The 13,239-nt window shown below is 43.0% G+C and overlaps 1 protein-coding gene across 1 annotated transcript in view; it reads right to left on the reverse strand.

Annotated features, from left to right (window-relative positions):
- Positions 1–501: 501 nt before the first annotated feature.
- The window catches only part of UTP25 (UTP25 small subunit processome component), a 28,643-nt gene continuing 15,905 nt past the window's right edge, over positions 502–13,239 (reverse strand). Inside the window, exons 8-12 of the mRNA XM_065887759.1 lie at positions 10,917–11,119; positions 9,571–9,753; positions 9,322–9,434; positions 8,352–8,597; positions 502–1,087 (exon numbers count right to left, since the gene is read on the reverse strand). Of these exons, the coding sequence (XP_065743831.1) occupies positions 844–1,087; positions 8,352–8,597; positions 9,322–9,434; positions 9,571–9,753; positions 10,917–11,119 (989 nt within the window). The 3' untranslated portion in view covers positions 502–843. The remainder of the gene's footprint in view (positions 1,088–8,351; positions 8,598–9,321; positions 9,435–9,570; positions 9,754–10,916; positions 11,120–13,239) is intronic.

The raw sequence follows: 13,239 nt of genomic DNA on the forward strand, positions 1-13,239 counted from the left end.
TGACCAGGAACTGAAACTGGGCCTCGGCAGTGAAAGCACTGAGCCCAAACCACTGGACCACCAGGGAACATCCTAAAAATGTTTTTAAAACTGTAACTTCTTTTCCTTTTTATGTTATATGACTTAAAAAATGACTATAGCAACGAAGACAGTGATGTTGAAGATGAATTTGCGACATCAAGAATTTCACAAAATTATTTCTTGAAATAAAGTAGAAATTAATGTTATTTTATATAATGTGATTTTTAAGTATATATTTTCACTAAAACATTTAGGAGTTAAAAAAAGATCAGTGAACGAATGTGCTTTTCTAGGTTGAATTAAAATAGAATATTTAAGGTTTAAAAAAGTTTGGCTGGGGAAAAATAACAGTTTTGCAAAACCTGTGTGATCCAAAACTAAGATGATATTCAACAGCAAGAAGTATTCCAATTTCTCATAACCAGTTCTCACAAGCAAAGAAATGCATGCCTCACTTTAAGAAGGTGTCAAATAGAAACAGGCAAATCTGAAAGAATTTACCAAGTGTAATAAATTAGAGGTGAAGTCACAACAAAAGAATGTATGGCGTACAAAAAAATTCACAAGATTCCTTCTATCAACTTCTCAGAGTCCCATGAGCTCTCCCCTGACCTCTGAAAGATGGGTTTTACCAAAATCTGGTTTACACTGAACTTTTCAGGTATATATGATCTGAAAAGAAAGAAGTATCTGATAAGAACCTGCCTGGTGCTCCTTCCTTGTTGCAGCCCTTCTTTGTGTAAGTGATCAGAATCAGGCCCAAGCGACACAGAACCAAGCATGACATATCACACCAAACACCATTTCCTGTCCAATCAATTCTCATCTCTCTCCAGTAATGAAGAGGTGGACGTTCTTCTTGGACTGCAGCATCTGTGCAGCCCGCTCCACCCCGACCACAGCAGCCAACCTCTGGGCATCGTACTTGGAGTAGAGGACAGTGCAGGTCCAGGCAGCTTCCTCTCCTCTGGTGGTGGCTTGCAGCATGTTACAGACTTCACTGTAGAAGTGGGGATATGTTGGCAGTTCATAGAAAATCAGGTTCCTGATGCCTTTTATTGTGTACCTGTTAGAAGGAGAAAGAGAGGCCATGTCTCCATGAGAAATTTTATGGAAAAGCCACTGAAGAGTTTTACAGGGACACAGTCACTCTCGCTGTTTCACGCAAGGAGAAAGACCATGGCACAAATAACACACAGACCAAAAGTTACTCTAATTTGAGCCGGAGGGGCTCATTTTAGGTGACAGCGTATTTGAATTCCTAATGTTTGGCTTAAGATAATGATAAAATGAATTTGCACTTCTTGAGCCTAATCTGAGCAGACTGAGGTAGGGTGGGGAAGAATAGTAGACAAGGATTAGAAATCTGCCGCAGAAAATTTGAAAAGCAGGCATTTCCAATTTAACTATCCTTATTATAATCAGGCAAAACAGTGTTCTATAATGGAGATGAGGTCAGACCAGACCCAGTACATAAAATAAACTGCATAAACTGTAAATGCACTCCCATTAGTCTTTTCTTGTCATTCTGTAGACATGTTAACTCCATGGCAGATGTCCCAAGTTCACCCATTTACAAAATCCTGCCCAAGGACCCATTAGGCATTATGGGAAGGCAATTAATTTCAACAGCTTCCTCGTTTCTTTCCCTGCTGCACTGGGCTGCATGGTGGCGGGGGGCATGCAGACCCTAGGGACTTGCCTTACGGTTCAGGTTGAGATCAATCATTCCCTCTTGGGCTCCATGAACGAAGATTTTATACGTTGACAAGCTTCTGATTTTTCCCGTTAGACTCTCATACAGGGCTGATGTCAGACTCCCTCAGGAATTTTATTTTATTCATGGACGATAAGTTTTCCTTGTCTTTTTATCCCTTAGCTCATCCTGATCTCTCTGGAGACCCTCCTCTCCCAAAATATAACTGCAGTCAATTACTTGGTTCATCTTTCCACATCCTCTTTCCATAAAGGAATTTTAATGGCTAATGATGTTGAAAAAACACAGTTCTGTCTCAGTAGTTATCAAAACAAACAGAGTTCCATTTCTGCTTAGTATGTAGAAAACTCAAGAGAATACTGCTCCCATGCTAACAAGAAAAAGATAATCTACAACAGTGTTCCTTTTCCTGAGCCTAGACAGCTGATGTCACAGGGAAACCAAGTGAACTGATTCAACGGTGCCCTGTGTGTGTTTAACAACTGATTCTCAGTGGGGGAGGACAGGTGCTGATTTGAAGCATTTGCCAATTTCTGTGGTGTAAATACTCCATTTCAAGCTACCAGTGTCATGTTGCTGAACTTGGAACTGGGAAGAGATGTGCAACCAACCATACCTTAAGAGCTGGCATGAGCCAGCTTCAGCCCACCACTGACTGAATTCCAAAGAGTGACAAGATTGTCTGAAGAAAGACAGGACATACGAACCACTTCACCTTTGGCAGAGCACAGTGGGGAAGAGGGCAGCTGCTAAGAAAGTGGGTAGGAAGAAAAAAGCTACACTTTTAACAAGTTCTTAAAGGGCAATTATGGGCTTGCATGACAGTTCAGAATCCCTGGGATTCCGGGACACTCCTTTACTTCACAGTCATGAGGGCTTTTCCATAGGTCTCCACTGGGAGCCCTGGAGAGACTGGAGGCAAGGCAGAAGATCTGAGACACCCCCGATGGTGGTGCAGACATGAAAACTCACTCTCTTCCCAGAGCCATGTTGTACATGAAGCTAAAGCCGGAAGCCAATGAGAGGGGCAAAGGTCAACTGCCAGGGTGGAGTCAGAAGCAGCAAAACTGTGTGCCTTAAGGGAGGGGCATTAACCCCTCACCCCATTCCTCCCCACCACAGGACTTACATCCAGTAAAAAGAGCAGTCTGTCCTGGGGAAAGGGCATGAAGCCTGTTCAGTCCAAGATCCTGCACTGATGTAAGCAGGTGTTTGCCACCACCGCAGAGAAGCTGGGAACTTTTCCCACCAAGACCCCTCGTAGAACAAGGCAGAGGCTGGCCATCATGGAGGGTGGTGTAGGAGCCCTGAGAAAGCGCCAGCTCCAAAGCCCAGGATGGACAGAACCTGCCTGCATCTGAGCTGGACCAGGAGGAGAACACCTGCCCCACTTCAAGCCTTAGGGGAGGGGCGAGCAGGAGCAGCCTGCTGCTGGGGGAGGGGCCCGAGCGCGGGAGAGGCTCTCCCTTGGCACAGGGGTGCAGGGCATGGTGAAAGCTGAGAGGGGAGCAGGACACTGAGACAAGGCCCTCCGGCACCGGGCCCCACAGTGGGCCACTGTCTGCTGGAGGAACTGGCAGTCTGTGGTAAATAGAAGGTCACTATGGTAACAACCAAATCCTAACTAGATTCACACCTGCCACACTAGTGGCCTGACAGAAGAGGTGTCCAGGCCAACTACTTACTCAGGCACTACATTCAACTGACAATTACAAAAAACACAGAAAAGCAAGAAAAAGACATTAAAACCATGAGATATCATTTTGACTATCCAGTCACTGGAAAAAAGTAGGGCTTTACAGAAATAGGCTAATGGAGTATAAATTATTGTGAGTATGCATTTTAGCGGGGAGGGGAGAAGATGGGAGTGGCAACACACAGCAAATTTCAAACTGGGGACAGCTTTTGAGCAAGTTTTCCTTTCCAAATTTACCCTAAGGAAATGCCCAGGCAACTATGCCACCAACTACGCATATGGATGCTCCTGGCATTGTTGTATATAATAACGGAAAACAAAAAGTCAATATGCCCATTAAAAGGAAACTGTCTTAATTATATACCCATACAATGTAACACTAGGCAACCATTAAAAAGGATGCTATATACACCTTAAAGATTACTTATAATTACACAAAAAAGGTATTTTTACAATGTAAAGATTTAGCAGACCTACCTTGACCAAATGATTACATTTAGTATCACCAAAAATGGGATAAACTGACACCTTGGGCCTCTTGAGGAGATGCAGGGGGAAGAACACAATATCCTCTATGTAGAATTCTTACTAAAATAATGTTTAAATCTTTGGTCCCTGAACTCTGATGCTCATTGAATCACCTATTTGTTTTTGAAAAATACCTGTAATTGGTCCCCACCCCCAAACACCATGATTTAATTGATACTGGGGTATGACCAGGGCATTCAGATTTTTTTTTTTTTTTTTTTTTGGCGGTACGCGGGCCTCTCACTGTTGTGACCTCTCCCGTTGTGGAGCACAGGCTCTGGACACGCAGGCTCAGTGGCCATGGCTCACGGGCCCAGCCGCTCCGTGGCATGTGGGATCTTGCCAGACCGGGGCACGAACCCGTGTCCCCTGCATCGGCAGGCGGGCTCTCAACCACTGCGCCACCAGGGAAGCCCCGGCGTTCAGATTTTTAAAAGCTCCCCAAGGGGATTCTAATATGTAGCAAAGTTTGGGAACACTGATCTAAATAATAAGAAAACAGCCAAATCCAGATGTGGGACATTCTACAGGAAACTGGACTGGACTCTTCAAAAAATATCAGTATCACAACAAGCAACAAAGGAAGAGAATTATTCTAGATCAGGGTTTCTTAACCCTGGCACTACTGCCATTTTAAGCCAGGTAATTCTTTGTTGTAAGGGCTGTCCTGTGCACTGTAGGACGTCTAGCAGCACTCAGGCCTTGACCCGCTTGAACCACTAGACCACTAAAATAACCCTCCAACTGTACCAACCAAAAATGTCTCCAGATATTTCCAAATGTCCCTTGGGGAGCAAAACTGCTCCTGCTTGAGAACTGCTAAAATAGACTAAAGAAACATGTCAAGCAAATGCAATGTAGGATTCTTAACTAAATCCTGGATTGGGGGTGGTGGTGGTGAGAAACAGCTGTAATAGTCATTTTGGGAACAACTAGGAAAATTTGCATACAGACTAAATATTAGATGGTATTACTGCAGTAATGTCAAGTGGTATGTTAACGGTGTTGTGGTTAGATAAAAGAATGTTGTTTTTCGGCTCTACAGGCTGAAAGATTTAGGAGTTAATAAGTGTCATGAAGCCTCCCGTAATTTACTCTCAAATGGTTCAGGAAGAAAAAATAAGAGATGTGAGTGGAAAGAGAGAAGGAGAGACAGAGAATGTGGGTGCATGAGAGTGTGGCAAAATGCTAACAGCTGGTGGAGTCTAAGTGGAAGGAGTTAGAGGTGTTCACTGGGAGAGTCTTACAATGTCTTTGAAATGAAACCTTCCCAAATGAAAAGTTGGAGTGGGGGCAACATACAGTAGAACTATATATATATCAACTTAAAAATACATCCATAACTTACAAATATATACCAAAATGCTAACTTGTTTAAGCTTTTTTTCAATAAGCACATAAAATATTCAAGATAAAAGAAAAAAATCCAAATGTGTCCACTGTGATCCCAATTTTGGTATCCTTTTTAAAATGCCTGTGTCTGTGCACGTGCACATGTTTTTTACATTAAAAAGACAGGAAAGAAATACACCAAAATGGGTATTTATATCAATAAGATTATAGGTGATCCCTTTTTTTTTTTTGTTTTGTTTTGCGGTACGCAGGCCTCTCACTGCTGTGGCCTCTCCCGTTGCGGAGCACAGGCTCTGGACGCGCAGACTCAGCAGCCATGGCTCACGGGCCCAGCCGCTCCGCGGCATGTGGGATCTTCCCGGACTGGGGCACGAACCCGTGTCCCCTGCATCGGCAGGCAGACTCAACCACTGCGCCACCAGGGAAGCCCGGTGATCCCATTTTTTTAACCTAGATTTTCTAGGTTCTCTACAATAATTGTGTAATACTCTTATAATGAGAGTATTTTTAAAGCAAAATAAAACAACAAAGCCAATTCCAATAGGTATTATATTTAAAAACCAAGAAAATCTCTCTTAGTACCAATTCATCCACAGTAGAGACTAGGCATCTCCTGGAAATAAGAGAATGTGACCAGAACCCCTTCAGAGGGGCAGTTAGTACCAATTCCCATGATCTTCTGCACCTCTTCCCCTGCCTTCCTCCTCTCCTGTATGTGCTTTGGGTCTTCAGTGACCCCTACAAATATGGCATAACACTGTGACAGGACCTAAAACTAAGGACATTCCAGATGTCTATGTTACCTGACAACTGTTAAAGATAAATGAGGCACCCACAACTGACTCACAAGGCTGGCTCCTGCATACAGTCTATAAAGACTAGGTCTGTTACTTCTACAACTGGGGTTCTCCCTGGGGAAGGGAACACTCAGAAACACCCCACTAGCGTTTCCCACCTCCAGAAATCCTACCTCCAGAGTTTCTGATTGCCCCCTGCTTAAGAATCCTCCTTCCTGTGCTAACCCACTGATAATGCTCAGAGAAAGAACTGTGAACTGTCCTCCCCGCAGGAGGGCCATCATGACCAAATGACCATCCCGTCCTAAGAATCTACTGGTTTCATCTCCCCAAAGAAAACAAATCCTCAGGTTGAAAGTTTTTTGCTAGCTCACAAACGAACTGCAATATGTCTAACACTGCCTACTTCCATAGAGAATATAAATACAGAATTTTAAAGCTGGATACTAAAGTTTAAAATACATGTACTTTTCCCAAGGTAAAATGAAAAAAATCAAATCACAAAGACACTGCAGATCAAAATACCCATCATCACCTTGGTGACCTCTCAAGCAAAAAAATCTATAGCTGGGAACCTTGAGATAATTGGCAGTTGCAGATTACCTCCATTCAACTTAAACACCCACTAACCTGGTCCAGGGTATAAAGCTAATGGCACGTGTTCGGTTTGTCTTTATAGTGACTTTGGGGACAAAACAGTTTGGTCAATAAATGAACAGTGTAAGACAGGAGACCGTCCTGCCTACTTAAGAGAAAGGGCTCCTTTGACATCATGCCCTCTCCTTGAAAAGCTGCTACTTGAGAGCAGTCCTCATCCCAGCTTAGTTCACACTTGCTACAGACAATCACGCTGGGAAGTTTCCCAATCCATCCACTTCATTTAAGGGACTTGCTTTGATGTATCAAGCTTCTGGAAAACTAAGGGCTCTTTAGACCTGCTGAGTGCAAACTCCCCCAAAATACCATTTCCAACATGAATGAAAACAACAACTCACTGAAACAAAGCAAATAATGATGCCAGCAAGAAGGCATTCGTTAACACTCTTGGGCCAAACAGCCTTGTCTGGGTAGCCAAGAATGAAGCCCAGCAAACACAAATGTAGTCATTCCTCAACTCTCCACTAGCAGATCATCTAGGCAGCAGAATACCCAAAGAAGTCATGTCACGCCAGCTTGCTGCGCTCCAGCAGGCTGCTGGATCCCTCCCTCCCCATCCTGGTAAGGAGAACATTTCGGAGGAACACCATCCTAATATCGGCATAAACTAAAAGGCAATGCAACGCCAAGGTGCATCATCTAATATGTTCCAAAGCCTAGAAGATTCAGGCTTAGATGTTAGGGATTCTCTGAGGAAACGTGCCCCTCATTAGCTTATAATTGAGAATTAATAAAACAGTAAAGTCAGAACTTAAACTCACTGGACATTATTGTGAATCAGGAAAGAAAAGGTTATAGGATGCAATTTCCAGTCTCTCTAGGTAAGAGCTTAAAAGGGGCTTTTACATTTGGCAGCAGAGAGAATTAGCAAAACAATAAAATAACCAAACTCTGGGGGCACAAAGGGCTGCAACTAATCCAAATAGTAACAGAAGGCTCAATATTACTAACACTCTAATTGGAATTAAAAAAAAGAAAAAGAAAAAAAAAGGTCAATACAACTTATTTTGTCAAAGTCACATGGTGGGGAAGCTAAGCAAACCCTGAAGCCCTTAAATATTCAACTCTAAGCCCCTCACCTTTCGCTTCTGATAAACTTCAAGGAGCCCCTTAGTCCCGGTTCTCCCTGGTGCAGAAGTTGTGTGTGCACTGCCTCAGGACAAATGAGAACCCTCTGAACACTGACACTGTACTCAACTTCCATCTCCACAGACACACAGTCCCCAATGTTTCCTCTGTGCTTCTGTGACAGGTTCCTCCCTTTCCTGAGAGCTGCTCAACTCTGTAATGTCTTTCTTGAGGGGTATACCCGCAGCTACAGAAGGTACCCTAAGTACGGACCCACTCCACATCTATATACAGGTTATGCTGTAGTCACTCATTCGTTTCTACCACCTTTTCCAACAATGCCCAATTTGGAAGAAAACCAACCAACCAATCAAGAAAAGTCTGTCCAGCCCCCCAGGCTCTGGCTTGTCTGCAGGAGGTGAAGCAAGGGAGGACTTTATAACACAGCAAAGCCCACCATGCACTTGGAAGCAGGCCCTCCAGAGAGGACACTTGAAACCTGGCCCTACTTTACCTTTTGTAGAAATGGAAGCGCTCTGTGAGGAGCAGGAACTGCTTCTCTCCTTGAAGGAAGAAGTGTCTGGCCCTGGAGACACCAGACTTCTGGGTGTACTCGCAGATATGAGTGAAGTTCAGGTCCTCCTTCTTGAAGTAATTTCGGAGACGCACAAAGTCAAAGTAGGAGGGGACATAGATAAGCGTGTGAGACATGACTGCATCACGATACTGAGGCAAAATCTTGTTGACGAAAAAGTTAAACCTGATTTGGAAAGGCAAAGGGCAAAGTCAGTGGTCTAGAGGTGAGCCATAGTGCCACTGCCAACTGCATGACCCTGGGCAAGTCACAATCTCCTTCTACCTCCCCTAAGAGGCCAACTTGGCCTACCTCATTGCAAAGAGATTATGTAAGGATAAAACTTGTTAAGCGCATTAAAAAGCAAGTGCTAACACTATTCATCAGGAAGAATAGATGTGATGCTGGTATATCCCAGAGAATTACTCTAGGAAGTACATAACTGTATCATTCATTCATTCAGGTGTCAATCAGTCAGTCAACAAATAATTACTGAACACCTACCACGTGTTAAGCACCATTCTGCTACCATGGGTCCCCTGACTAAACACAGTGAGAAGACAGGGGAAAATTACATAGAGAATTAGAAAAACAGTTCTTGCCCTGAAGGGCTTAGAATTAAGTTGTTGACATGCGGCAATAAAAAATTAATGTAATTTTAAAATGCCATAGTCTAGGGGAAAGTACCCCTGATTTACTAACCCTGCCACTATCGGAACTAGGACAAGACACCACTTCTCTGGCCTTCAGTGTTCTCCTCTGTCAATGGCATGACTGGATTCAACTATCTCATTTCATTTTGTAAATGGTTAACTAATAAAGCCAACAAGGAATACAATTCTAAATTTGAATGCCCAAGTAAACTCCCTCTCTGTGACCTCCAGGGGTCCAATGGGACAGGGGAGAGTACCTGGCATCAATCACTGAAGCTAGGTTTTCAGCTTCCATCCTCTGGAAGACATGTGGGAGCTGCACCAGGACATGACTGATGCAGCCTGTCATCGGGACGTTCCTCACAGCCACCTGCCAGGAGTCAGTGAGAACATTAGGAAGTGAGCTATCCCCATTGTTGACCAAATGCTATCCTCTCCTTCTGCCTCATGACCCAAACAATACACAATACTTCATGAAAATTCAGAGAAAGAAGGAGAGAACCCACCTGGCCTTGCACATTGACGCAGTACTTGTTGAATACAGAGTTGATCTGGGCATCCTGCAGGGCCCCAAACAGCAGCGTCTGACGATAGTACTTGGACCAATTATTGAGGCTCCACATGCGCACTCGAGAAAAGTCCACCCCGTGTGAGTCCAGGGGCAGCAGGTTCATGTGGTTCATCAAATGCTTTGAGCAGAAATAACACTCCATTAATACTTACTGAACACTTACCCGTTGCGTATTGCTAACCTTTCTATAAGCCCATCATCTTATTTAACCCCATGAAGTACATACTATCATCTCCCAAATTACAAGAAAACAGGCTCAGATGGCTGAGTGACTTGCCCATAGTCAAGTGAGCAAGAAGAAAAGCTCAAACTGGCCACCTCGTGGATCTTTCAAAAAGGATCAAGATGCTACCTATACAGAACATTTCTTTTAAAGGAAATTCTGAAATGCCACTCTGGTCACTCTATAAGCAACTCAGTTCCAGATTTGGACAAGAAGGGAAATGACATGGAAAACAGAGCTGCTGTCCTTCCCATGACTTGGTTCCCAACAACGTTAGAAAATTCCCCGAGTGACTACATGTGCCTTTTGCTCAAAATAAAGATGACTCAACCATCGACATGCCTTTTCTATTTTAATCATATTTTTACCTTGTAATGTATATTGAAGGGTCACAAGTACTATAAGATTATTCCCTATTTTATAAATAAGTACTCCGCTTTATTTGTCCCAAACTTACTCCAAGTCCTGGGGTTGTAGAAAAGGTAAATTCTCACATGCCTTAGAAAAATAAACCTATAGTTCTGTGATGAGGATTGCTCCAAAGCACAATCCTAAACCCCAAAACATGGCAGGGTATGTTGAGAGGGAGGAAAAAAATTATAGCACAAATTACAGTAGGGGGACAAAAACATCTTACATTTCTCTGCAAAGCATCACAAATTAAGAAACCATGAGCAATGCTTTCCCATCTCCACTGAAGAGAAGACCAAACAAAAGAGAACGAGCATAAATAGGAGGAACTATTTTAGATAAAAACATTCCTGGTGAGGAGGAATTTCAACCAACCAACCAACCAACCACACTAAACTGGTCTATTACTAGAAGTAACTTTTAAGGGGAAGAAATCTTTTCTGGAGATTTGAAAATGTTGACAAGAATTTTTATCTTTCTGGATACTTTACTGACCAACTTGTAGCTAGAAGAGGGGACAACATTTCCCATTTTCAAATTGGAAAATGTGGAATATTTCCAAGCTGAGTTTTAATCTGGACTTTAGTAACCATTTCAGACTCAAACCACTGAGCTTCTTGTCTCTAAATGTTAATGACCAGCATTACCAAGACATGCTCCCAGTTCTGCATCAGGTAAATGTCAGCTTGATCAATGATGAGAAGCTCAATAGAAGACAGAAAGTCAAAATCTCTCTTCTTCTCTCCTTCTCCACCAATGATGGTCCTCAAGCCCAGAGGGGAGGCAATGAGGATGTCTGACGAATAGAAGGGGGCATAAAGTCGGATGCTTCTCTGCAGTATTGCCACTCCTATACACAAAACAGCCAAGCACACATCAGTTCATGAGTCACCACCAAGCCATTAGTTTCCACCCTCTCAAACTGCAGCCTCCCCTTGTACCTTCCACATCTTCCCCTTTGCATATAATTGTGCTCAAACTGCTTTAATTATTAAAATCATCATCATCATCCCTCCTTTGCATCTACGGTCCCTTCTAGCTCCCACCCTCTTCTTTTCCTTCACTGGCAAACCTTCCAGAAAATTGTCTCTACTTTAAAATCTCCCACTCACTCCTTAATGCACTGCAATCTGCCTCTGAGTCTCAGGACACCACTGAAATGACTCTTGCTAAGGTCATCAACAGCTCTCAGTTACCAATTCAATGGCACTTTAGTGTTTCTTGCCACGAACGCATAAGCACACCCTCCTTGAAATGTTCTTTTCCTTACCGGTGGTTTCCACGACTTTAACACTTACTTCTCCTATTACTGACCTGGTCCTTAACTATTTTTCCATATTCAAAGAGCTCTTCTACAAATCCCTGGATTCACCCACAAGTTCTCTTTCACTCTACATAAAGCTTTGGATAAATATATTCACTAATCATGGCTTTAACATTAACATCACAAAAATTTATATTTCCTGCCCACATCTCTTTCCTAAGCAACAAGTAGCAGTTTGTAGAGAGCCCAGATCATATGTGAAGGAGATTCACTTGCTAATCTTAAAGCATCTACCAGAGGGGCAGAAGTTGGCTGGGACTCTCTCTGGGGACAGAATGCTGGCAGATGCCATTTTTACAAATTCCCTCTACCTTGATGGCACGGGTGGGTGCCGCTTTTTGTACTCTCGCTCTAAGTTGCTAACAGTGGTGGTGGGTGAGTACCCCCTACCCCACTTCCCTGCACTACTTGTGTGCAGCAGTGACAAACATGGCCGACCAGCAGCCACGCCTACCCCATCTCATGCCACTTGCAGGACATGACCTGAGGCAACAAACGCATGCAGCCCACACAGGGGACACTCCTTGAGCACCAGGCTCAGGCAGATGGGGGTGGGACTGCATTTCTAGACTCCATGGGAGTGAAACAAACAGAGAGAGAGAGTTTATAAGACAACCAAGAACTAGGAAAAAGTTAAAAACACAGTTCATCTCCCACACAGGGCCACTCCTTCAAGACAGGGGGCAATAACTGTTTTGCATAATACATAGAAACAAACACAGAGAGTCAAGCAAAGTGAGAAAGCAGAGGAACATGTTCCAAATGAAGGAACAAGATAAAACCCCAGAAAAAATATTTAATGATAAAGAATTCAAAGTCATTGTCATAAAGTTGCTCACCAAACTTGGGAGATGAATGAACGAACACGGTGAGAAACTCAAGAAAGAGACAGAAAATATAAGAAAGTTCTAAACAGAACTCACACAGCTGAAGATTATAATAATTGAACTGAAAAATACACTAGAGGGAATCAACAGCAGACTAGATGGTAGAAAAGAACAGATCAGTGACCTGGCAGACAAGGTCGCAGAAATCACCCCAACAGAACAGCAAAGAGAAAAAATATTTTAAAAATATGAGGACAGTTTAAGGGAACTGTGGGACAACATCAAGTGTACTATCATCGGTGTTAAGGGGTCGCAGAAGAAGAGAGAGAAAGGGGTACTAACATCCACATTATAGGGGTCCCAGAAGGAGGACAGAGAGAAAGAAAGGGGCAGAAAACTTATCTGAAGAAATCATGGCTAAAAATGTCCCTAACCTGGTGAAGGAAACAGACATTCAGGTCCGGCAAGCACCAAGAGTCCCAAACAAAATGAACCCAAGGAGATTCATATCAAGACACATTATAATTAAAATGTCAAAAGTCAAAGGTAAAGAGGGAATTTTAAACAGCAAGAGAAAAACAACTAATTACAGACAAGGGAATCCCCATAAGAATATCAGCTGATTTTTCATCAGAAACTTTGTGGTCCAGAAGGAGATGGCATGATATGTTCGAATATGCTGAAAGGAAAAAAAACTTCCAACAAAGAAGGAAGGAAATAATAAAAGCCAGATGAGAAATACTGAATAAATGAAACGGAGACAAAAACAAAAAGATCAATGAAACTAAGAGCTAGTTCTGTGAAAAGATAAAAATTAAC

The sequence above is a fragment of the Phocoena phocoena genome, chromosome 1 (assembly GCF_963924675.1).
Source record: "Phocoena phocoena chromosome 1, mPhoPho1.1, whole genome shotgun sequence".
Classification (NCBI taxonomy): Eukaryota; Metazoa; Chordata; class Mammalia; order Artiodactyla; family Phocoenidae; genus Phocoena; species Phocoena phocoena.